The sequence below is a fragment of the Pecten maximus genome, chromosome 7 (assembly GCF_902652985.1).
Source record: "Pecten maximus chromosome 7, xPecMax1.1, whole genome shotgun sequence".
Lineage (NCBI taxonomy): Eukaryota > Metazoa > Mollusca > Bivalvia > Pectinida > Pectinidae > Pecten > Pecten maximus.
Genome location: NC_047021.1, coordinates 3,198,406 through 3,225,884, shown reverse-complemented (window position 1 = coordinate 3,225,884; position 27,479 = coordinate 3,198,406). Strand labels below are relative to the sequence as shown.

The following is a 27,479-nucleotide window of genomic DNA, read 5'->3' as shown; positions in this document are numbered from 1 at the left end:
AAATCGACCAAACTCTGAATAAAAGAAAACAATTGACATTTGAGTGAGTTCAGCGTTCGCCTTTCCTATATCATTTTCCAAATGATTATATCCGAGTTTCCACACGAAGGGCGATCACGGAGCTATAGTCAACAATATACCAGATTGACAGCAACAAATATGGAAATGTACATAGCCGTTATACCAATACACAACACCACCTACCTTGTTCCTCGGCTATTTCCAGCAATACACACGGAAATGGGACGTTCCCCTATAACAAAAACGTAAGTAACTCAGTTCAATTGGTGTAAGAAAGGTAGAAAAGTTCTGAACATTCAGACACTTGGTGAGTTCTACCTCGTAGCATTGAAAACGTATTTGCAAAAAAAAACGTGTTAAAACATTGTAGCTAACAGGTTTTACTCAATAGTCTGTAGTAATCAATAGACATATATCAATTAACGTTAAACTATGACAATTTAAAGTTGTTTATTTAGACTTACTATATACATTTACTATCTTAATATGTGTACATTTACCACAGTAAACAACAGTTAGCATTCCTAAATATTTAGTTTTATCTATTTTTAGTATTCATCAGTAAACCACCATGTTTGTTTACACAATGTGTTACAATTAGTATATCTGTATATTTAGTTTGTTTCTGTTTTTAGTATTCATCAGTATAACGCCATGTTTGTTTACACATTGTACTAGTGATTAGTACCCCTCTTTATATTACTGTGTAAGATATCAGTGACTGTACACGTACACAAAGACTAGATCAGTTTAAGGCATAACTTGCAGTGTATCACCGCATTGAACATTACCGCTTGTGTCTAAAACATTTCTAGGTCGGATGTGAATTGATCAGATCGATATAGAGATCAGCATTGCTAACTTAATTACAATACTTTTTGTTCGAAACTGCTAAAGGTTTACATGTATGATCTATGTGTTGTTGAATTCCCAGTTGATTTAATGTTACAGCCCAGTTATGAGATTTCGATTGGGATTAAGAAATGTCAATATGAGGATATTTCAATTTACATAGAATATTAAGCTTGATAGGCGTTATAACACTTCTCTTACAGGTTCCGTCGACATGGTCGATAGTATAGTACAATGGTTTGATAATGCTAGAGACCAGACTATATTTGCTCTACCTGCGAGTAAACACCAATTAGCTCTCAAATCTCTTACAAACACCTACAGTGACATTGAACTCCTATGTTAGTTTGAAGGCCCATAGAGAAATGATAAAATTAGATAATTATATCCGATTTTACTGATAACATTGGTCACGTTTAAAACGCTATAGGTGTCAGGTAGTATAGGAAACATGTATACCTGTTAATACACCCGAACACTACAATTCTGTACAATAGGAAACATGTATACCTGTTAATACACCCCGTACACTACAATTCTGTAAAATAGGAAACATGTATACCTGTTAATACACCCCCAAACACTACAATTATGTAAAATAGGAAACATGTATACCTGTTAATACACCCCGTACACTACAATTCTGTAAAATAGGAAACATGTATACCTGTTAATACACCCCGAACACTACAATTCTGTAAAATAGGAAACATGTATACCTGTTAATACACCCCGAACATGTATACCTGTTAATACACCCCGAACACTACAATTCTGTAAAATACGAAACATGTATACCTGTTAATACACCCCGAACACTACAATTATGTAAAATAGGAAACATGTATACCTGTTAATACACACCGAACATGTATACCTGTTAATACACCCCGAACACTACAATTCTGTAAAATAGGAAACATGTATACCTGTTAATACACCCCGAACACTACAATTATGTAAAATAGGAAACATGTATACCTGTTAATACACCCCGTACACTACAATTCTGTAAAATAGGAAACATGTATACCTGTTAATACACCCCGAACACTACAATTCTGTAAAATAGGAAACGTGTATACCTGTTAATACACCCCAAACATGTATACCTGTTAATACACCCCGAACATGTATACCTGTTAATACACCCCAAACATGTATACCTGTTAATACACCCGAACACTACAATTCTGTAAAATAGGAAACATGTATACCTGTTAATACACCCCGAACACAACAATTCTGTAAAATAGGAAGCGTGTATACCTGTTAATACACCCCAAACATGTACACCTGTTAATACACACGAACTCTGCAAATCTGTATAAAATATAATGTCACATAAGACGTTTCTGGTCAATCCTTGAAGTTTTTTTCCAGTTAAATAAGTAACACAAAATGATTGCCGAGGGGGCTACTTCCTTGCAATAGATACGTTCATTTGACGACTGAATCCAAGGATAACGGGGCAAGTTATGGATGTTATCATAGTTTTATCACAAGCTTCACTTAACGTTACTGTCAATTTTAAAGCTGAACGTCAGGCACAGAGTAGATAGGTTAAAGAACATAAGCCATGGCCTCCCACTGCTCGAGGACACAAAGATCATGTCAGATTATATCAGTGATTGTTCTACAACTTACGCTTGTCGTACACGTGCTGTTGCATATGAGGGAACATAAGGCTGGATGTGGTAGTAAAACCATCCACCAGAACCAAGTAAAACCTGTCGTTATTCGCTCCATCTAGAAACCAATCATGTCTATATCATTTTCACTCGTGAGTACTTGTCATATTATCTTTTAAAATGTTTCACTAGCCAGCGTTAAAATAGAATCTGTAATCATAACAGATAACAGTGATCAGACAATGTACATATATGTGTAATCCTGATGTGTTTATCATTGGTTAGGGAATAACAATATGTCAGGGCATTTTTTGTTCAATCACAGAAAGGAATGTGAATTAAAAATGCTATTATTTCAAATGAACATACAGGGAAATGGATGAAAATAACAAATGTATTGACTTTAACACATGTAAAACTAAATATAACAAATAAACGCTTGCAAGATTGCATTTATTGACAATATCAATGCAATTTGGGTGACAGATAAATATTTATGGCGCCGTTATATTAATCTCTCACTCAGATTGCATTTATAGTGTCAATAAACACCATCTAACAAGCGTTTAATTGTTAAAATCTTCTCTAAAGTGATCTGTGCGCTCCAGAGATCTAACGGCATTGTAAAGTCTGTTCTACAGTGATCTGGACGCTCCACAGCTTTATTTTGATATTGTAATGACATTATGAAGTCTGTTCTATAGTGATCTGGACGCTCCACAGCTCTATTTTGATATTGTAATGACATTATGAAGTCTGTTCTATAGTGTTCTGGACGCTCCACAGCTCTATTTTGATATTGTAATGACATTATGAAGTCTGTTCTATAGTGTTCTGGACGCTCCACAGCTCTATTTTGATATTGTAATGACATTATGAAGTCTGTTCTACAGTGATCTGGACGCTCCACAGCTCTATTTTGATATTGTAATGACATTATGAAGTCTGTTCTACAGTATTCTGGACGCTCCACAGCTCTATTTTGATATTGTAATGACATTATGAAGTCTGTTCTACAGTATTCTGGACGCTCCACAGCTCTATTTTGATATTGTAATGACATTATGAAGTCTGTTCTACAGTATTCTGGACGCTCCACAGCTTTATTTTGATATTGTAATGACATTATGAAGTCTGTTCTACAGTATTCTGGACGCTCCACAGCTCTATTTTGATATTGTAATGACATTATGAAGTCTGTTCTACAGTATTCTGGACGCTCCACAGCTCTATTTTGATATTGTAATGACATTATGAAGTCTGTTCTACAGTATTCTGGACGCTCCACAGCTTTATTTTGATATTGTAATGACATTATGAAGTCTGTTCTACAGTATTCTGGACGCTCCACAGCTCTATTTTGATATTGTAATGACATTATGAAGTCTGTTCTACAGTATTCTGGACGCTCCACAGCTCTATTTTGATATTGTAATGACATTATGAAGTCTGTTCTACAGTGTTCTGGACGCTCCACAGCTCTATTTTGATATTGTAATGACATTATGAAGTCTGTTCTACAGTATTCTGGACGCTCCACAGCTCTATTTTGATATTGTAATGACATTATGAAGTCTGTTCTACAGTATTCTGGACGCTCCACAGCTCTATTTTGATATTGTAATGACATTATGAAGTCTGTTCTACAGTATTCTGGACGCTCCACAGTTCTATTTTGATATTGTAATGACATTATGAAGTCTGTTCTACAGTGATCTGGACACTCCACAGCTCTATTTTGATATTGTAATGACATTATGAAGTCTGTTCTACAGTGATCTGGACGCTCCACAGCTCTATTTTGATATTGTAATGACATTATGAAGTCTGTTCTACAGTATTCTGGACGCTCCACAGCTCTATTTTGATATTGTAATGACATTATGAAGTCTGTTCTACAGTATTCTGGACGCTCCACAGCTTTATTTTGATATTGTAATGACATTATGAAGTCTGTTCTACAGTATTCTGGACGCTCCACAGCTCTATTTTGATATTGTAATGACATTATGAAGTCTGTTCTACAGTATTCTGGACGCTCCACAGCTCTATTTTGATATTGTAATGACATTATGAAGTCTGTTCTACAGTATTCTGGACGCTCCACAGCTCTATTTTGATATTGTAATGACATTATGAAGTCTGTTCTACAGTGATCTGGACACTCCACAGCTCTATTTTGATATTGTAATGACATTATGAAGTCTGTTCTATAGTGTTCTGGACGCTCCACAGCTCTATTTTGATATTGTAATGACATTATGAAGTCTGTTCTACAGTATTCTGGACGCTCCACAGCTCTATTTTGATATTGTAATGACATTATGAAGTCTGTTCTACAGTATTCTGGGCGCTCCACAGCTCTATTTTGATATTGTAATGACATTATGAAGTCTGTTCTACAGTGATCTGGACACTCCACAGCTCTATTTTGATATTGTAATGACATTATGAAGTCTGTTCTACAGTATTCTGGACGCTCCACAGCTCTATTTTGATATTGTAATGACATTATGAAGTCTGTTCTACAGTATTCTGGACGCTCCACAGCTTTATTTTGATATTGTAATGACATTATGAAGTCTGTTCTACAGTATTCTGGACGCTCCGCAGCTCTATTTTGATATTGTAATGACATTATGAAGTCTGTTCTACAGTATTCTGGACGCTCCACAGCTCTATTTTGATATTGTAATGACATTATGAAGTCTGTTCTACAGTATTCTGGACGCTCCACAGCTTTATTTTGATATTGTAATGACATTATGAAGTCTGTTCTACAGTATTCTGGACGCTCCACAGCTCTATTTTGATATTGTAATGACATTATGAAGTCTGTTCTACAGTATTCTGGACGCTCCACAGCTTTATTTTGATATTGTAATGACATTATGAAGTCTGTTCTACAGTATTCTGGACGCTCCACAGCTCTATTTTGATATTGTAATGACATTATGAAGTCTGTTCTACAGTGATCTGGACACTCCACAGCTCTATTTTGATATTGTAATGACATTATGAAGTCTGTTCTACAGTGATCTGGACGCTCCACAGCTCTATTTTGATATTGTAATGACATTATGAAGTCTGTTCTACAGTATTCTGGACGCTCCACAGCTCTATTTTGATATTGTAATGACATTATGAAGTCTGTTCTACACTATTCTGGACGCTCCACAGCTTTATTTTGATATTGTAATGACATTATGAAGTCTGTTCTACAGTATTCTGGACGCTCCACAGCTCTATTTTGATATTGTAATGACATTATGAAGTCTGTTCTACAGTATTCTGGACGCTCCACAGCTCTATTTTGATATTGTAATGACATTATGAAGTCTGTTCTACAGTATTCTGGACGCTCCACAGCTCTATTTTGATATTGTAATGACATTATGAAGTCTGTTCTACAGTATTCTGGACGCTCCACAGCTCTATTTTGATATTGTAATGACATTATGAAGTCTGTTCTACAGTGATCTGGACACTCCACAGCTCTATTTTGATATTGTAATGACATTATGAAGTCTGTTCTATAGTGTTCTGGACGCTCCACAGCTCTATTTTGATATTGTAATGACATTATGAAGTCTGTTCTACAGTATTCTGGACGCTCCACAGCTCTATTTTGATATTGTAATGACATTATGAAGTCTGTTCTACAGTATTCTGGGCGCTCCACAGCTCTATTTTGATATTGTAATGACATTATGAAGTCTGTTCTACAGTGATCTGGACACTCCACAGCTCTATTTTGATATTGTAATGACATTATGAAGTCTGTTCTATAGTGTTCTGGACGCTCCACAGCTCTATTTTGATATTGTAATGACATTATGAAGTCTGTTCTACAGTATTCTGGACGCTCCACAGCTCTATTTTGATATTGTAATGACATTATGAAGTCTGTTCTACAGTATTCTGGACGCTCCACAGCTCTATTTCGATATTGTAATGACATTATGAAGTCTGTTCTACAGTGATCTGGACGCTCCACAGCTCTATTTTGATATTGTAATGACATTATGAAGTATGTTCTACAGTATTCTGGACGCTCCACATTTCTATTTTGATATTGTAATGACATTATGAAGTCTGTTCTACAGTGATCTGGACACTCCACAGCTCTATTTTGATATTGTAATGACATTATGAAGTCTGTTCTATAGTGTTTAGGGCTCCACAGCTCTATTTTGATTTTAATGACATTATAAAGTATATTTTAAAGTATTATTTGTGGCCCACAGCTCTAGTTTGTACATGCTATTCGGGATGTTTTATTTAAATAAGTCTATGATGGATGTAATAATACTTTACAACGGTCGGAAACGTGATTTCTTCCCAGATAATTTGTAGATATATAAAGTCGGTCTACAGGTAGAGTCAAATCACTCTTCATACATGAAATATTTAATTTTAATACAGCAAAAATATAATGTTTTCATGTCACTATAAGTATAACACTATCTAACAACAAAATGTATGTAATCAGTAGGTTCCCCAGTTTAATTCCTCCCGAGTCGAACATTTCAGTTAGCCAATTTGTATTTGGGATTTAAACCTTCATATCAGTATTTACTGTATGTCTACAAATATAAACTGCACACCGTCATAATTACCGGACAATATTGATTCTATTTATTATACCTCTGTTTGAGACACTTGTATACGATATCTGGTCTTGGCCGCCCGAAACTAGTCCGATAATCTTTTGGAATAATATCGCAACGTCCCGTTGATTTTAAATCATATCGTATGTTCTTTTCTCACAGTTTATTCATTAACCTAATGGAATATAAATTATCCGACACCAAAGTAAATTAAAACAAAGGACTTCCATTCGGGTATAGCTTGGATCTGATTACATGTATAGAACGATCTATTTCAAGTGGCATGGAGTACTATGATTAAATGTATTAGACCAAGTGAGCCGGTTATTTTTTATTTCTACTCATTTTGATTCTACATAGACAGACGACTGTCGCTGATCACACCAGTTTGTACTCAGTATGCTTACCTGGGGCTTTGAGTGGGTTTGATGTCCACAACAAATAGATTGGAATGCACCTGTAAATTAACCAAGTAAGTGGATATCTAAACAGGTTCCCGCTATTGTTTCTAACTTGTCATTTTTAAATTGTGCAGGTGCACGGAACCCGGCATGCATATTTGAGTCTATGATTAAGATGATTTTAAGCAGCGAGTTAAGTTGAGCTATTTTGTTTACTGTTTTACATTTGTGTTAAATATTTCCTTTCGTTTATTGTCTCTTGACAACCTGCCATTGTCCAGAGTACCCGCCCGTATTAACGTATACTCATAAATATTGTATAGGTATGTTTTTTTCGTTCCGTAATCGAATGTAAAGTTAAGTTAAAGGGAAACATGAACGCCTTTATACACTTATATCAATTGCGTGTTATTTTGATTGTAGAATATGATTGTAGAATGTGATTGTAGAATGTGATTGTCGAATGTGATTGTAGAATGTGATTGTAGAATGTGATTGTAGAATGTGATTGTAGAATGTGGTTGTAGAATGTGATTGTAGAATGTGATTGTAGAATTTGATTATTGTAGAATGTGATTGTAGAATGTGATTGTAGAATCACCAAACTATTACATGTATAGATGGAGAAATATCAATGAAGTGTAACTAATATTTTTTGCTATGATATTCCTTATTATGAATTCAATTTTGATATAGTATAATAAATTCTGTTATTTTATGGTTAATGTGTGCAAGCGTAATCTGCTACGTATTATACAGTGTCAACGTGTAATAATAAACGTAACATTAAAATTTGCAAACAACTGTAATATGAGTTACATTTGACGAACACAACTGCTGAACTAGTATATCTTACGTAAAGGAAATTATCGAACCTACTGTTGGCATTCTTATACAGGTATAATGTCAGCTGGACGTCAATCAAATTACCAACGAACAGTAATTAAATATACATCTCACCGTACGACACATACTAGACATTACACTGCATTATCTATGTAATCAGTTAATAAATGGTCTGTTTTAACTTGTCTGCTTTTAAACAATATATTGTCAACCACAGTAAATGTGTAGTGTGTTAACACGGTCAGTGGAAAAGAATTCCACGAGATGGTCTTGTTCGCGACAGATAGTGGCATGGCGATGTTATCTCAATCCTGATGGAGTAGTGTTCCGTCAGGCTATTTAACCTCCTGAGGTTTGGATGTTCATATTCTTCCTGTAACGACAGATCGCAAAATTTGTACTTGTTCATGCGTTGATATACAATATTGCAAAGTCGGATTTTTTTCTGGAGCACAGCGCAAGTCAAGGATAATAGAAATACGTGTTCAGCGAGTAAATGTAGCAATAATTGATTAGGTAAACATGATATCTTCTATATTAGAATTTACCTTCAAATATTACACTTCAATAATATGTTTATAGTATAGCAAGGTAGATATGACATTTGTAGTATCATTTATGGTTGTACACAGCAGACAAAACGATACATCATGCATTGATTTCGAATAAAACATATTTGCTAGTAATATGTCTTCAGACGTCTAAAACAGCCACCCTATATAACTGTCTGTAGTCATGTAGTGAATGACTATGGCATGGACTGACCATCATTTGTACCTCAATATGACCAATTGATTACAATGTCACATGTGATTGAGGTTCCGGCTACAAAGATATCATTACAATTTCAAAAGACCAGAAGATGACACAGGAAGTTCACTATAATCTTAACTTGTAATATACATGTCCAAAACATAATCATTCATGTTGCATGTTGTGACGTCTCTTCCCCGAAACACAAAGGTTATTCCTTTCCCATGTAACTCATCAATTTATTACAGAATACCTCTCGCACAATGACGACAAAGAATCCGTCACCCGTGTCGCGACAGTCGACAGCGATGTCGAAACAGTCGTTCGACACCCGGAAGTCGATTGTGTCAGTTAGTGGTATCAATATGGAGACCGGATCTATTGCGACACTTCCGGCGTCCGTCGAGAGTCCTGAGCCACTGATAGAGGAATACAACCCTGTGTTAAATGGAGTTAAGAAAAAGGTGAGTGATATGTACCACCTGTGATTGTGTATTGTTGATTTATCGTTGTATAAAGTTATAAGATAAAGGGGATTTCTCTCTGAAGTTAAATATCACATAATCTAGCTAATTATTTATAATAATAGTAATTTTCTGTGATTCAGTGTGTGTTTTCTTACTGTGCATGCTGTGAATACTTGAAACCTTGATATCGGTCTCTAAAAGAAATCTCGATAAAATGAGACACACTGTGAACAGCTTATCAATACATGTGAAGACAACTGCTTCATCATATTGTACAAGTAGATTTGTATTTCTCTATTATATTCCTGACCTTATCTTTCCTTCCATCTGTCTCATTTTTGTCCTATTATCAGCTTCTTTCACCTCCCATTTTCCGTAATAGCAATACAGTATGGCATTGAATGAAATGATAATTATTCTTTTGCAGTCATTAGTGATATTAATCTACCTTTGGAGCGGAGATATGAAATACAAATTGTTTCGAATAGATTATTATTTGGCTCGACTGAACTGTGTACTGTGTAATTTTGAAAATACCTTTTTTTATTTCTGATGTCAACCATACAATTTCCTCGAAACCCTGTGTTCAAGTATATATTCAAGTACATAATGATTTGAGGAGTCAATAGTGTTGCTATTAGATCGATAGAAATTTAAAAAAAAAAAAAAAAAAAAGGAATTGAAATCCTTCTAAGTAAATTATAACCCCTCCCCCTGGACCAAATGTTCTATTTCTTACGGTGTGGAGTGTTACTGAATGATATAAGAGTTACGACCTTGTCATTTATACTTAGGTTAAGGTGTGTCTCTGTCATACATAATATATCGTTATTGTTATTTTTCTTGTGGACCAGGATTTCGATGAATATCCTTACAGATTAGGAGTAAAAGCCTTAGGAGTTTAAAGTAGAAAAGTAAATTACAGTTTTACCTACACAAACAAAGGTACGATAGGAGAAATTATCGAGGATGTAAACATTCTGAATCTTACGAATCTATTTTACAGTTGGTGAAGGTATTATATAAAAAAAAAAACTAAAAAACACTGGAATATAATGGTTAGAACTGTCGTCAGGTCAGAGTGTCCTGATATGCTTATAATCTGAAATAACCATTGTCAAATAATGAATGTATATATTTCATACTTCAGCTTTTGACTGCTGCGAGGAAGTGTGACACCAACACGTTTGTTTCCCTGCTGCAGGAATGGCAAAATCTGAGTCTGAACTTTGCTGACGATGTATGTATAGTGATATTTACCTTATATTTACTAAAGTCTGAACTTTACTGATGATGTATGTATGGTGACATTTATCTTATATTTACTAAAGTATGAACTATGCTGATGATGTATGTATAGTGATATTTACCTTATATTTACTGAAGTCTGAACTTTACTGATGATGTATGTATAGTGATATTTACCTTATATTTACTGAGGTCTGAACTTTACTGACGATGTATGTATGGTGACATTTACCTTATATTTACTGAAGTCTGAACTTTACTGATGATGTATGTATAGTGACATTTACCTTAGATGATGATGTATCGTGACATTTACCTAATATTAATTGAAGTCCTGTTGTAATTAATTTCACGAAATGCACATGTACAGCCGTGCTTCGGTTCGCGACAATATATAATGCATTTGTTCTTATAAATGTTAGATTTTTGTCATTTCGTACAGTACTTCTGACCGATGAGCGATCATTCGACTGTGTCGTAATAGTCGCATGAAGTTGATACACCTTGACGTTACCTTTTAGAGATTTACTGACAGAATATCGTCCCTTCGTTTTTGTATCAAAATGTCTTCTTGAGGATAAATGTATCCATACATGGACAAAATACGTAACAAGCGATATTTCAACATAATAATTAATGGAACTTATTTCTAATAATCTTATATCTAAGGTCATAAACTTTACAAAAGAAAAATATAAATATTTAGTTTCCGTCCCAAAAAAATGGTATTCACTATCATTCGTGCTACCAAAGCCTTTTCTTTGTATGCGTTATTATTCTTTGTTTTTTCTTTGTAATGGGATAAGGAGAATTGTTCTCGTCTCCAGCAGCTGTATTCCTGCAGGCTAAACATACAACAATGAATTCTATATAATGAAGTTCAGCGATAGGACACAAGTTCATTTTTATTACGTTGTTTTGGCTTATCAATAAACAATCAACCATTGACTTGTCGATATGTTGATATAAACAATGATCAACTTCTGTACGAGTCGTTACCTTAATCGTTGTCTCTCACTTTCAGTCTGGAAAAACACTTCTACATCTTTGCACGAATGTTGGTAACAAAAATGATGTGATTTTGTTACTTAAAAGAAATTGTCCAGTCAACCGAATAGATAACGTAAGTAAGACAGCATTTTGATTCCAGTTATCTATGGTAAATTGACATATAATACAGATTGTCTTCTCTAAAATAGCCGTAAGTTATCGAAATTAAGAAAAACTAAAAACCATAAACTAAATGTGCATTATCATTATTGACAAGTTATGTTCATTGTTCCTGACTTACTTTGGTCACGGCTATGTCTCTAAATTCGTGCTGCAGACAAGCCATCATATCACAAGGGTCAAGTTCAAAACACAAGTTCAAGGACAGCGGTTCAAGTTCACCAGTCCAAGTTCAAGAGTTTAAGCTTACAAGTGTAAGATAAGAAGTATTTGGTCAACACTCATATCACAATTATCAGATTCAAAGACGCCGGTTCAAGATCACAAGTTCAAGCTCATAAGTTCCTATTCAAGTTCACCAATTCAAGATAAAAAGGTTCATCAAGTGCACACTATAGATTGACCATGGGCACTCTGGGGTTTCATAACATGTTTGTGCCCGGTAACAGAGGACAACTAGAAGACAAGTAGCTTAAGTATACTTTGTAGCCGTGAGATGCGCAATCGCTGGTATGGCTGATCGTATATAGATGTAATATCGATACAGCATCTTTATAAATTAATTAAATTTTGGGGTCCCCTTCTGCAATTATATTTATATTTGTTAAGTCCCATTCAGATTTTCCTAACTTTTCATCTGGAAATGATAGAGTCAATATTATATTACATATAATGTATGTACATGTATTACTGAATTAGTATTCAAAGGTACCCTTAACGGGTGATATTTTGTAATTACGTCTATCAATATTATATAGATAAAGATTTTCAATATTCATATTATATTATCCGTTATTATGATGAATGTACTTGTCGGTTTCATTTTGACCTATATCCGTCATGTTATGTTATATACCTATATAGATGGGACATTCTGCCCTCCACTACGCTGCAAAGAAGGATTACGCAGACATAGCCGAGCTCCTGGTTGTTAATGGTGCACACTTTGATTTACCGGAGGAGGTGAAATATCATTTATGTATTCTGTAAACAATTTCTCTTTTATAGAGTTTAAATGGACTTTCGTTGTTTGTTATCCATCTTGCATTACTTTATTTTGGTCTAATGTCGAAAGAGGGATTTCTCATCGTCCTCAACAACATCAGGTTATCTTGACTTGCAATGTTCTATATTTATGGCTTGATAAAGAGGTTATTGTGTGTTCGATTATTTACGTTAAAGCGATTTCAAAAAGGTTATTCTAAACAAAGAATTCATTACAAAAATGATAATTTGGTTTTCAGAAAACTGGTCAGACGGCGTTACATTTTGCTGTTGCCAAAAACTACCTTGCTACTGTTGAACTTCTTGTGTTTAGTGGAGCAAGTATCCAAATCAAGGACAAAGTAAGGCTTTATATCATCTATATGTTTATAATCCATGTATTACAGTACCACTCGGATGTGACATAGATCGTAACACTCTACAGTCATATAAGCATTTTTTTCTTGGTATAAATATACTTTTCGTATATACCATATGGCAATTATATCCGCCACACACGTAATTCATATCAAATATCCATATTGTATGCATGTGTTTCTGTTGGGTCGAGTTGAAGTTTTGCTGATGGACATCCACATAAAATGAGATTTAATTACTTACCTTACTACGTAGATGGACTGTATTTATAATGTAATAAACACTCGTCTTGAAACAACCCGAAAATAAATAAATAGAAAAAGAGTACAGCACATTGAAAAGTGTAATCTTTTAATACTTTTACAACTTTTGCAAAACAAGTTATATCAGCTTATATTAATCACTGTTGGCCGGGTGGGGAATCGACCGCCTAGTGTTTTGCCACTGTGCCAACCTACCACCCAGCACATTCAGGTCAACATTCTTATTTGCCAAGTGTATGATATTTATCAACACTACTTGTATTTAACACCTGTATCAACATCAATTAACTGGTATGCCAGAAATGTACATCTTTTTTCAGCTCATCATTATGATTTATTTTATGAATTTCTCTGGTTGTTACGTTCACTAAATGAACTCTCCGTCCATTAGACTCACTGTCGCTTAAGCTCATTAACGGAACACTCTGTCGGTTAGGCTCATTAACGGAACACTCTGTCGGTTAGGCTCATTAACGGAACTCTCTGTCGGTTCGGCTCATTAACGGAACTCTCTGTCGCTTAAGCTCATTAACGGAACTCTCTATCGGTTACGCTCATTAGCGGAACTCTGTCGATTAGGCTCATTAACGGATCTCTCTATCAGTTAGGCTCATTAACAAAACTCACTGTCGGTTAGGCTCATTAACGGAACTCTCTGTCGGTTAGGCTCATTAACGGATCTCTCTATCAGTTAGGCTCATTAACAAAACTCACTGTTAGTTAGGCTCATTAACGGAGCTCTATGTCGGTTAGGCTAATTAACGGAACTCTATGTCGCTTAAGCTCATTAACAGAACTCTCTGTCGGTTTGGCTAATTAACGGAACTCTGTCGGTTAGGCTCATTAACAGAACTCTCTGTCGGTTAGGCTAGTTAACGGAAGTCTGTCGCTTAAGCTCATTAACGGAACTCTCTGATATTCTGCCGGTGTGTTCAAGGTCATGAATGCCACCCCATTATATTAACCATATGTGTACTCGGTGGTCATTTTATTTTTGTGGTTAGTATAGTTTAAGATAAGAGCTACAAATAGCGGCACATATTGATATTAGTACCAGTAAGATAACCTGTTTAGAAACGTAAACATTTTAAAAGATGTATAACAAATGCAGTCATGAAATCATAAATCTATTGAGAAACAACGAAAATAGACTGAGTGTCAGTGTTGTGCTGTGTATGGAAATTAAATGTATTTTTCATTAGTTAGTCTCTGGATGACGGTATTACTCGAAAACAAATGTAGGGACGATGGATGTATTTCTACCTCGGTAGAAATCAATATATCATTAATATATAATGGTATCTATGACATTGTATTACTCCATTGTTACGTGACATTGACAGGAATAACATATACAGGTATAAAACGGATCCTATATATTATCATTATGATAGTTACACACGGAAACATCAGGATACTACATTCCAGGTTGTCCATAGAGTTCAGTATACATGTATAGTGGAGGAGTCACTTGAAGTATGGCAGAACTACAGTACATATACTACCGACCATCTAAAGGATTAAGGATTTACCAGGATGATAGTGATTCCTTCGTCTTTGATGAAGAGGATGTAACTCCTATTGTTACACTGCCATTGAACGATGTATGCAGAACGACACTGTAGATCATTGTGTCCATTAATGTCGTTATCTGGCCTGTAACACTATTTTTCGTCCTGGAAATCCTTTCACTTCTTGATGTCATCTTCTTTATCTTGGTGTATCCTTAGCTTATTTTTCCTAAATTCTATGTCTCCTCAGTTCCTGTTGTCCTAAAGACAATGTTGATATTTCCTCAGTTCCTGTTTTTCGCGTCCTAAAGACTATGTTGATATCTCCTCAATTCCTGTTTTTCGCGTCCTAAAGACCACGTTGGTGTCTCCTCAATTTTTGTCTGTCCTAAAGTCTATACTAAATGTTAGTATCTCCTCGGTTCTTGTGTGTCCTAAAGGCTATGGTAGTACCTTCTCAGTTCCTGTTGTCCTAAAGACTATGGTAGTACCTTCTCAGTTCCTGTTGTCCTAAAGACTATGGTAGTACCTTCTCAGTTCCTGTTGTCCTAAAGACTATGGGAGTACCTTCTCAGTTCCTGTTGTCCTAAAGACTATGGGAGTACCTTCTCAGTTCCTGTTGTCCTAAAGGCTATGGTTGTACCTTCTCAGTTCCTGTTGTCCTAAAGACTATGGTAGTACCTTCTCAGTTCCTGTTGTCCTAAAGGCTATGGTAGTACCTTCTCAGTTCCTGTTGTCCTAAAGACTATGGTAGTACCTTCTCAGTTCCTGTTGTCCTAAAGACTATGGTAGTACCTTCTCAGTTCCTGTCGTCCTAATGACTATGTTAGTACCTTCTCGGTTCCTGTTGTCCTAAAGACTATGATAGTACATTCTCAGTTCCTGTTGTCCTAAAGACTATGTTAATACCTTCTCAGTTCCTGTTGTCCTAAAGACTATGGTAGTACCTTCTCAGTTCCTGTTGTCCTAAAGACTATGTTAGTACCTTCTTAGTTCCTGTTGTCCTAAAGACTATGGTAGTACCTTCTCAGTTCCTGTTGTCCTAAAGACTATGGTAGTACCTTCTCAGTTCCTGTTGTCCTAAAGGCTATGTTAGTACCTTCTCAGTTCCCGTTGTCCTAAAGACTATGTTAGTACCTTCTCAGTTCCTGTTGTCCTAAAGACTATGTCAGTACCTTCTCAGTTCCTGTTGTCCTAAAGACTATGGTAGTACCTTCTCAGTTCCTGTTGTCCTAAAGACTATGGTTGTACCTTCTCAGTTCCTGTTGTCCTAAAGACTATATTAGTACCTTCTCAGTTCCTGTTGTCCTAAAGACTATGGTAGTACCTTCTCAGTTCCTGTCGTCCTAATGACTATGTTAGTACCTTCTCGGTTCCTGTTGTCCTAAAGACTATGGTAGTACCTTCTCAGTTCCTGTTGTCCTAAAGACTATGGTAATACCTTCTCAGTTCATGTTGTCCTAAAGACTAAGGTAGTACCTTTTCAGTTCCTGTTGTCCTAAAGACTATGGTAGTACCTTCTCAGTTCTTGTGTGTCCTAAAGACTATGGTAGTACCTTCTCGGTTCTTGTGTGTCCTAAAAGCTATGGTAGTACCTTCTCAGTTCCTGTTGTCCTAAAGACTATGGTAGTACCTTCTCAGTTCCTGTCGTCCTAATGACTATGTTAGTACCTTCTCGGTTCCTGTTGTCCTAAAGACTATGGTAGTACCTTCTCAGTTCCTGTTGTCCTAAAGACTATGTTAGTACCTTCTCAGTTCCTGTTGTCCTAAAGACTATGTTAGTACCTTCTCAGTTCCTGTTGTCCTAAAGACTATGTTAGTACCTTCTCAGTTCCTGTTGTCCTAAAGACTATGTTAGTACCTTCTCAGTTCCTGTTGTCCTAAAGACTATGTTAGTACCTTCTCAGTTCCTGTTGTCCTAAAGACTATGGTAGTACCTTCTCAGTTCCTGTTGTCCTAAAGGCTATGGTAGTACCTTCTCAGTTCCCGTTGTCCTAAAGACTATGTTAGTACCTTCTCAGTTCCTGTTGTCCTAAAGACTATGTCAGTACCTTCTCAGTTCCTGTTGTCCTAAAGACTATGGTAGTACCTTGTCAGTTCCTGTTGTCCTAAAGACTATGGTAGTACCTTCTCAGTTCCTGTTGTCCTAAAGACTATATTAGTACCTTCTCAGTTCCTGTTGTCCTAAAGACTATGGTAGTACCTTCTCGGTTCTTGTGTGTCCTAAAAGCTATGGTAGTACCTTCTCAGTTCCTGTTGTCCTAAAGACTATGGTAGTACCTTCTCAGTTCCTGTCGTCCTAATGACTATGTTAGTACCTTCTCGGTTCCTGTTGTCCTAAAGACTATGGTAGTACCTTCTCAGTTCCTGTTGTCCTAAAGACTATGTTAGTACCTTCTCAGTTCCTGTTGTCCTAAAGACTATGGTAATACCTTCTCAGTTCATGTTGTCCTAAAGACTAAGGTAGTACCTTTTCAGTTCTTGTGTGTCCTAAAGACTATGGTAGTACCTTCTCAGTTCCTGTTGTCCTAAAGGCTATGGTAGTACCTTCTCAGTTCCTGTTGTCCTAAAGACTATGGTAGTACCTTCTCAGTTCCTGTTGTCCTAAAGGCTATGGTAGTACCTTCTCAGTTCCTGTTGTCCTAAAGACTATGGTAGTACCTTCTCAGTTCCTGTTGTCCTAAAGACTATGGTAGTACCTTCTCAGTTCCTGTTGTCCTAAAGGCTATGGTAGTACCTTCTCAGTTCCTGTTGTCCTAAAGGCTATGGTAGTACCTTCTCAGTTCCTGTTTTCCTAAAGACTATGGTAGTACCTTCTCAGTTCCTGTTGTCCTAAAGACTATGTTAGTATCTCCTCGGTTCCTGTTTTCTCGTCCTAAAGACTATGTTGGCATCTCTTGTATCGTTCCATATGTGTTTGTTGCTGACAGAGTACCTATTATCTAATTCCTCTGACTTCTTTAGTATTTGTGTCAGTTTCTCCCCATCCCTGTCGTTTTACTCCATAAACTAAGGCGTTTTTCTAGTATTGACTTTTATATATTTGAGTTCTCGGCCAAGTATCTTATATATTATTACTTCAAAAGTTTGATTTTGCAGGTCGCAACATTTAACATAGGCCTTTTTTATACCAACATGTTTACTCACAATCTATGTTGTCTTCCTTTCAGAACAATAAAACCCCGATAGCACTATGTCGGTCCAAAGAAATGCATGCATTGTTATCTACAGCAGTACAGTCATCTGGCGGTTACAGACCAGGGTAGGTAGACCTTATTATAGTTAATGATGCAGGTAATGGTAGATTATCTTGGTAATACGTTCATTTCAATTGTTTGAATTGTACAACAGAGAGCCAGTTAGCTACTACCCATTTGGAGATAGGCGGTCGAAGAAATTTACATTCCAGATAACCAGTCAAAAAAGATATATGTATACCACAAAGAATATTGTAATTGACCTTTCAGGTATTCGACGTTGTTGTTATTGTTTTTTTTTTTTTTTTCCCTGTCACATTGCTCTAGATTAAGTCATTCCCGAATGTTTACATATGTATTCACGAACCGTGATCCACAGGGAGATGACGATGCAGACAGTAGAAGTACAGGGAGGAGGAATAACAGAATGTTGGAAGCTGGGCCTCACTATCGACTATAGCACGGGACCAGCAGACGACAAGTTCTCACTGATGTGTCGACGTCAGACCACAGACGAAAGTGATTTAGGCTTTGAATTTGCGAACAACGAAGATATATGCAGTGATGCGTTCCAGTACAGACTAGGACGAACAGGGAAACCCACTCCAGTTAGACTGACAATACCTATATACTCAAGCCCCCAAGCCAAGGAGGAAATAGTACTCAGGACAGATAAAGGGCATGTGTTCTCTATTGCGTCACTCAACAAAGTCGAAACTGATGTGAGTATCTAACCCTACGTCTACCAGAATCTAACAGTTGCTTGAAATGAACTTAATGAAACTCAACAGTGTCTTTAATGACTTTCTGATTTCAATCTGTTATCTGGTATAAAATGGAAACAAACCTGTGTATCATTATATCTAAAGTGGTATTAAAATTTGATATTTAATGTTCTAAATGCTCGTTTTTTCTAACTGTATCGCATTAATTTCTCGATTTATTTCATCTGTTGACAATTATGTGATGATTTGAAATGAATCAATATCATTAGAAATAGTTCAGTTAAGGAATACGAATAAAGACCATGTGAACTGAAAGTAACTTGATATTGTACTTTCTTGTTTTCTTGGTTACTAGACTCCCTATTGTGTGGTGGTAGTAGACCTGTCACAGTTCAGATCGTTTGTCCTGATGTGTAGACCAAAGACCGACCTATTTAAGGTACCAATTGAAGGAGGAACCTTCATCTCAAAAGTCAACCCGAAAATAGAGGTTACTGTACAACCGAACACCTACACTAAGGATGTGAAATTAGTTCTGCAGGTATGAAAAAATGTCATTGTTTTCTGGTGATTCAACGTTGTTTATATTTTTATGGGATTCGTTTTGTCGAGGGTTTGGGGGGAGGAACTAAAGTCGCGAAAATTTGATAATTTGAAATAAAATTAGTAGAATCAATTATGGGCTGTTCATAATTTACGTGAAAAATGCATTATTGAATTAACATTTTGGTAATACCACAAAAATTAGAGCTACTGGAAAATTCTACCAGTCCAGTAATTTTGTTATGGTAAAATTAAAAAATATACATGTTTTAACACTTATGAATATACAAAATATCGACATTAAATATTGAAACGAAAGTTTGTTTTTTCTTATATTAAGATATTTATATAATTGTAATCAGAACTATTTATCTTTGGTCGTAGACTATATCAATACCCGCTTCCAGTGTGCTGGGAACGGAGGGCGTAAGTGACATTGTATCAATGACGCCATTCAGTTGCCTACAAGAAGAGGGTCGTGAAATTCCGAAGGTTCCAATTCAGCTTCGTCTTCCTCCATCGGACAGTGGAAAAGACCTCAAACTATTCTCCGCTGACGTCACTGACATTGCTTCCATCACTGACAGTGGCTGGAGTGTCCGAGATGACCCAATACATACTACACCAGACAGTATAGGGCTAGATATCAGCGACAGTGCCATGTACGTGTAATCATTTAGCATTGAAAACGTTGTTTGTATAATGGTTAACTAATACAATAGGGGGAGTCCATGCTACAATGTAATCGAGATTCCAAGCTCGATAGAAAAACACGAGCAAAACACAGGTTAACCTGGGGATTCTTCATAGGTACAAGAATAAGGCCAGGTGATCCAGGAACATCTGCGTCGTGAATCCATGACGTGGGATATAATACTCCGGTTGTAAATAAATATGAATGGTTAGGGGATGTAGGATGGATTGTCTCCTGTCATACATCACTGGATTCTTACTTGGTTGTGGGGTAGCATTGAGTTGTTCGTTTGTATTTGTCCTATTTACATGATACTGTCACCATTTAAGCTAAGCGATCCGATCTATTTCATTCTCCTGTTTACTGTTTTTGTATTTTCGTATTTTTTTAACCAAATTTTCTCTGCTGTTTTTACATTGATATATTTTATTGTCCATGTTATCCTTATATGTCAATAGATTTCATTTGTTTACTGAATTCTTCTGTTACAGGAAAGTAGTTGTGGAGGCTAAATCGGGAACAGAAATGATGAAAATAAAACCTCAAATCGGTCTCGTGTTTCAAAAAACTACACGTAGTGAATATTCTATTGTGTTCATAGTTTTAACAAAGCATGATCCGAAAAACAACACTTTCAAAACAGTGGTTGAGTGCAATACCGAACAATCTAGTGAACAAGCAAAGAAAAAGTGGATGAATGATGGATTTATTGACCAAAGACCAGGTGAAGTACTATGTTTTAAAGGTCCTACAAGACAAAGATACAAAGTTATTGCGTCAAAAAATCTCAGACCTCAAGGAGTCGAGGATGGTTTTATGATTTTTCAGTTTCATCCGAAACGTAGCAATTTCGCAGTGTTTACAGCAAGCGTAAAGAACAATATACAAAAGGAGACAGGAAATGTTCGAATATTCGACTACAACATTGTGAAGAAGACACCAGCACAGTTGGAAGCTGAGGGTCCAGGAAAACCTTTGGAAAATCTTCTCACGAATGTTCACATTGCTTTTGCTAAATCGGAAAAGGATACAGCACCATCGGCAGTACCATTGATACAAGTACAGGAACCTACAGACATTGAGAAAAAGAACGCTAAATCTCCAGTCGTGTTGAAATCAACACAACCCCCAAGGACACAACCACCGGCCAAAACACCAGTGGCAGCATCGATACCAGTCAAATACCAGGGCGCAAAAGGAAGTGAAAAGAGTAAGTGAGACACCAGTCCCTGTTTTCATTGTAATGACATACAATTCCACATAATCCACATATTTAACTATACAAAGCAAATAATATGCCCTGTTGTACAGATAGAGATGGTTGTATATGAAAATCAATGATCTAGCTTTAGTTTATTGTATATCACAACCAATTGACGAGCTAGATGGTATTGCAGTATTGAAGTAAACAGCTGACCCAGTTATCCATATACAGGAACATGCATTTGTCAACCAAGAAGCTATTGCATGTAGTAAACGTCAGAGCCAATTTTCCAGATAGAATTAATTTTATAAACACCAGACTCGGCTGCAGTTTAGGATAAATCATCATATTCTAGCTACTAATTCATATTTATATAAAATTGGACTTACAAATAATCCATTTTGTGTTTTTTGTAATTTGGAAAGGGAGACAATTTCACATATTTTTTGGGAGTGTAATGAAGTCCAGAATTTTTTAGCAAATTTTGAAAACCTTTTATTAGCAGTTTCTATTCCATTTTCATTAAATAAAGAAATGATTCTTTTTGGTGCTTTCCAGCACAATGGAATCTATAATAGAATTGACAACGAGATAATTCTTTTCATTAAGCATTATATATATAAAGCCAGGTGTTTGCACAAGTCTCTAATAGTCTCATCACTAATTAACCATGTTAAAGATTACTTTAATGTGCAGAAGTTTATTGCTGTGGGCAAAGGAGAGAAAGTTTTTAATAAATTTACTTTTGAGTGGAATAAATGGCAAAATTTGGTAGAACTTGACCTTTCTTAACCTATAATTAGACTAGGTATACTTGTCGTAATATAAATAATCTTGATCTTATATAGACCTTTATCTCATACATTGTGGTAATATGAAATTATGTGTTTACAGTGGTTTAAATGTTCATGTTTTTAGTGTTTAAGTCTGACCCTTCCCTTTCCCTCTCTCTTGCTTTCTCTTTCTAAATGTGAACTTTCTTCTTTTTCTATTTCCTTACATTTCTTGTTCTATCTTTCTTTTCTCTCACTGTGCTTGGGTTCTAACGAGCTTAAAACATACTCAACAATCATAAAATTTAGATTTGGAATTTTGACTGATTATTTTCAAGTATTTTTAAGAATAAGCCTACCATGTGCATATATTGTAACTATACAGAGAAAAATATATATGAAATGGAGATCTCTAAATAGTAATTAAAAATTAGTGTAAGAATGATTGTATATCTTTTATTGATATTCATTGATTATCTTGTATCAAAAAATATAATTTGGAAAAAACCAATAGAATATTAAGCGTGTGTGGGAAAAGAAAGAAAAAAAAAGGATGTGTATTTTATACATGTAAAAATTTTGCAAAATTAAAAATTAAAAAAAACCCACCACCAGACAGATGTAATTGTGTTAAGTAAACATCGGACCAAGTTGTTCAGATAGAAGGAATTGTATTAATTAAACATCAGGCCATGTTGTCCAGCTAAAGCTAATTTTGTGTATAGCAAACATCAATGCCAGTTTTCTAACTAGAGAAATTATGTAATCATCAGAGTCAGTTGCCAAGCAAGGTTAATTATATACCGTAAAATTCTCCCGAGTGTTGTGTTTTTATTTCAAATTGAGATCTTATCACCTTCCGTTGGTAGAATAAATCACAGTATCACTATCCCTACCCATATAGTATGTCGTTTTTATTATCAGTTTTCACCAACGACGAGTTTCTGTATACGGTTGTTAAGGAACTAGACGACGAGTGGTACAAGATAGTAGTAATGATGGGCTGGAATTTCCCGGATGTAGAGAAGGAGCTGCTCGAACCTAATGGTACCCAACAAGACAAAATCATGCATGTACGTTTAAGCTTCAAATATTTTGGCGCTAATGATTCACGTAAACTTACTACTGAAAACGCTGTAAACGCATGTTTATATTTGTATATATATAAGTCAAAGTACTTATTTTAGCTATATCAATGTGCAAAACATTTTTTTTTAATAGTTCCTCAAGCAATGGCAGGAAAATAGCCGGACACATGATGACCTCGGACTTCCCAACCTACTGACCGCCCTAGCCAAAGGAGGTCGTCGGGATCTTTGTACAGTCGTGTCTTTGTTAATGAAAGAATGGTAAATACATAAATTAAAGAATGAAAATGCTTCCTAGGGAAAAATTGGGATTAATCCCTCGTAAAAAAAATTCCTATGAAAATATTCCAATGTAAAGAAAAACATGCCTCCTGTAAAGTATGGTCTAAACGTCTACTTCAAAAATGGTAAATACACAGGTACGCCAAAGGAAAGAATAGTAAAAGCGTCTACTCAAATGTGTTTATTAAAAGAATGGTAAATAATTTAATTTAAGAATTGTAAAAGCGTCTGTGTAAATAATAGTATAGTCTAATTAATGAATGGTAATAACGTCTATGTAAAGGACAGAATAATCTAATTAACTATGTAAAGGAAGGTAAATACGTCTAAGTCAAGAATAAATATACTTCTTGGGAACGAATTGGAAGAATTTGCTTTCAATTATTTAGATTGGGAAGTGCCCTTTAATAGATAAAGTTTGAAAGAGACCATTCCGAACTCGTTTTCTGTATAAACAAGGAGGATGTGTTATGTACGCCATTAATCACCATCCCAATATTTTCAACTACGTCATGCGTTAAGATTGAAATAAGCGAGTTGCTATGCTATACCACATGCAGGAAAAGAGGGTTGATATTTCTTGATTGAATATCAGTACTGGTCACGTGATAAGCGGATTTACCTGTTTACAGGTTCGACCAGCAGAGTAATCAGAAATCCAACTTTTGGAAATGGGTTCAAAAGGCGTTCAAAGACTCCGACCTTATCAATCCTGGAGGTAAGAACATAAAAGCGGAGCTAATCTTGTTGAATGGTATTCGGTATTTTTGAATTCTCTGACAGTGGTCTATTTCACTAAAATATATATCATTAAGTGTGTGCCTTTTCTCTACATATATCACTAGATACGGTCCTATTTCTCTACATAAAAACGGATTTAAAGGCAATATTTACCTGTGTGACGTTTGTATAAAGACAGAGTGACAAAGGTGTAAACAGTGTATAGGGTGTGATCGACATAATAAAATTATGCTCCTTTTATGAGAGGAGTTCTCATACTGGATAACTTTGTAAAAATACATTGCAAAAATGAACCAGATGAAAATGTCCCAATGTAGAAAGTATCTATATTTTCAACAGTTGAATTAATAGTAGTACGTCCTTTTCCGTTTATTTCTAGACTACCCAAAGCCAATGTCAGACCAGTTCTTGTTATTCCTTTATTTCTAGACTACCCAAAGCCAATGTCAGATCAGTTCTTGTTATTCGTTTATTTCTAGACTACCCAAAGCCAATGTCACACCAGTTCTTGTTATTCGTTTATTTCTAGACTACCCATAGCCAATGTCAGGCAGTTCTTGTAATTCGTTTTTTTCTAGACTACCCAAAGCCAATGTCACACCAGTTCTTGTTATTCCTTTATTTCTAGACTACCCAAAGCCAATGTCACACCAGTTCTTGTTATTCGTTTATTTCTAGACTACCCAAAGCCAATGTCACACCAGTTCTTGTTATTCGTTTATTTCTAGACCACCCAAAGCCAATATCAGGCAGTTCTTGTAATTCGTTTATTTCTAGACTACCCAAAGCCAATGTCAGACCAGTTCTTTTTATTCGTTTATTTCTAGACTACCCAAAGCCAATGTCAGACCAGTTCTTGTTATTCGTTTATTTCTAGACTACCCAAAGCCAATGTCAGACCAGTTCTTGCTACTTCTTGCCCAAGCATTAAAACCAAACCTGGACATTGCTAAACATCTCGATATCCAGAAAGCAGACATAGAGCGCCTCAAGAAAGGAAACGGCTCAGATGAATTCAAAATGTTGAAGGTATTTTCGCGGTGATAGCACTGATATGAATTATGAATGTGCCAATTACATTTTGTATTACATTGTTTCTAATTCTATAGTATGCTAAAGTCATAGATTCATTTTTTTGTATCTTGATACACATTCGTCCACAAATAACCCTGGCTGAACCACAACAAAACAAAATAGTGTGTTATGTTTATTTCATTTTAGATTTTACTGGAAGGTCGGGACGGAGCTCAGAGTCACATTGTAGCTTTGAGGAAATTACTCGATGCCATGATAACACTTGAAATGAATATGGGGGTCAGGTGGACTATGGTAGCATCCCGACAATGGTAGGTACATCATTCGAGGTAATGGCGATATTTGACTTGTGGGCAGCTAGATACATACGTGTTATTGACATCTTAAAAGAAAATATAGAGATATTTTAGATCATTCTTCGTGTAGTACGAATCGTTATACTGTTCTATTAATTACATGTTTTACTAGAGTAATGATGGAAAGAAATATAAAAAATATATAATAATCAAATAGGAAAACCAAAGATTATGTTAATATGTTTTAGAATGGAAATCGATGCAAATATAGCAGTATGCTTTGTAATATGACCATTGCTAATTTTCAGGTTTGATATGAAAACAGAGATGAACACACAATTCAAAGCTGAACTACAGGACATTTTGGAGTCGTATGGATCCAAGTCCTCTAATACCATGTATTAAGGGAATTATGACTGAAGATATCACCAGTTTTGTATGATTTGATGGAACGAAAGTGACTCAGTGATCTAAAGGAAATTGCATGAAATTACAGTTTGTTTTAATTTCAAGCAGTTGGTTTAAACATATGTGTATTGCCTTGAAAATGACAAAAAGGGATTAAGCCCTCTCCAAACTTAACTACATTTCCATACATCATCAGTGATCATGATCTTAACATGTACATTTTTTCTATATCTTATTGAATTGGCAAAATATAATATTGACAGTTGTTTCTCTGTGCCCTAGCATGCACAAGATAATTAACCACGGTTTTCGCACAGACAAAATAAAATTTCCAATCTTCAAACGTGATGTAATTATCTTAATTAAGACTACTAGAAACTGTCTGTATCCTTAATGTTCATTAAGTTTTACTACTTTCTTTCAAAAGTGAGATCTCGATTTCTTCAGAGAAGAGTGTTTATGCCAGTAAGGAGAATTTCTGGTGAATTTAAGTTCTCAAGATTTTTTCCAACGTTATTTCTTACCATTGAATAAAACAAAGTACAAATCTCTTTCCTTTTTTAACAGAATCATCTTGCTAAGCGATTCGTCAAATTCTATTACAAAATTAGCTATTATCAAGACACTAACAGTGATGGTAAACTATCGATCTTTTTTCTGGATATTCAAGGAAAGTGAACGAAATCACGGTTTGGTTTATTTATAATCAGTTAAAACGTATCCGCAATATTGAGCCATGGCATTTCACTGTCAATAACCCATCCTGAAGAGGCCATGGTTAATTTGTCCACAATCTAGCTGGAACAATCCTGTTTGTAGGCAAGTCGCCCAAAGCAGTGTCCGTTTTACGCGAGATAAAAACGGCAGTGTAACATTTTACGACAGTCAAGTTACAGAGTAAGAATGAGAATGTTTTCGTTTATGAGAAACAGTGTGGAGTATTATAATCAAGTCTATATATGTTAACATGTCAGTGAGTTTTATGTTTGTACCACGTTCCCGTGATCAGTAATATTTCGGGGTTTAGTATTATTATCTATCCGGCCGCGTGATAGTAAAAGCAGGTGATCTAAAATCAAATACATTGTAGATTACTCAGCGCCTTCTTGTCCGTAGTTTGATTGCTAGCCGCGATCAAACTTTGTATAATGCGTGGATGCTATAGTCACAATTGTAATCACTCTGTTGTGGATGCCATAGTCACAATTGTAATCACTCTGTTGGATTTCACTTTTAGAAATATAAAACCATAAAAATACATTTTGTTTTATCATTTACAGTGTATCACTCTTATTTTACTTGTTTTAAGTTGTTCGAAAGAATCCGAATTATGATTAAATGAAAATATTGTTTGAACA

At 35.6% G+C, this 27,479-nt stretch overlaps 1 protein-coding gene across 3 annotated transcripts; it reads left to right on the top strand.

Annotated features, from left to right (window-relative positions):
* Positions 1–184: 184 nt before the first annotated feature.
* Positions 185–27,479, top strand: LOC117331342. 3 transcript variants are annotated; one of them, XM_033890025.1, is made up of 18 exons: positions 185–266; positions 7,475–7,586; positions 9,363–9,578; positions 10,732–10,821; positions 11,854–11,952; positions 12,864–12,962; positions 13,244–13,345; positions 18,306–18,397; positions 18,712–19,054; positions 19,413–19,598; positions 19,985–20,262; positions 20,786–21,504; positions 23,196–23,344; positions 23,493–23,620; positions 24,274–24,359; positions 25,260–25,411; positions 25,604–25,728; positions 26,022–27,479. In XM_033890025.1, exons 3-18 carry the CDS (start codon positions 9,378–9,380, stop codon positions 26,116–26,118), a joined length of 2,946 nt encoding a protein of 981 aa, XP_033745916.1. In that variant the 5' UTR covers positions 185–266; positions 7,475–7,586; positions 9,363–9,377; the 3' UTR covers positions 26,119–27,479. The 3 variants fall into 3 exon arrangements, with proteins under 3 accessions (XP_033745916.1, XP_033745918.1, XP_033745917.1); XM_033890026.1 differs by lacking the exon at positions 185–266 and having other exon boundaries at positions 7,366–7,586; XM_033890027.1 differs by lacking the exons at positions 25,260–25,411; positions 25,604–25,728; positions 26,022–27,479 and adding an exon at positions 24,762–24,926.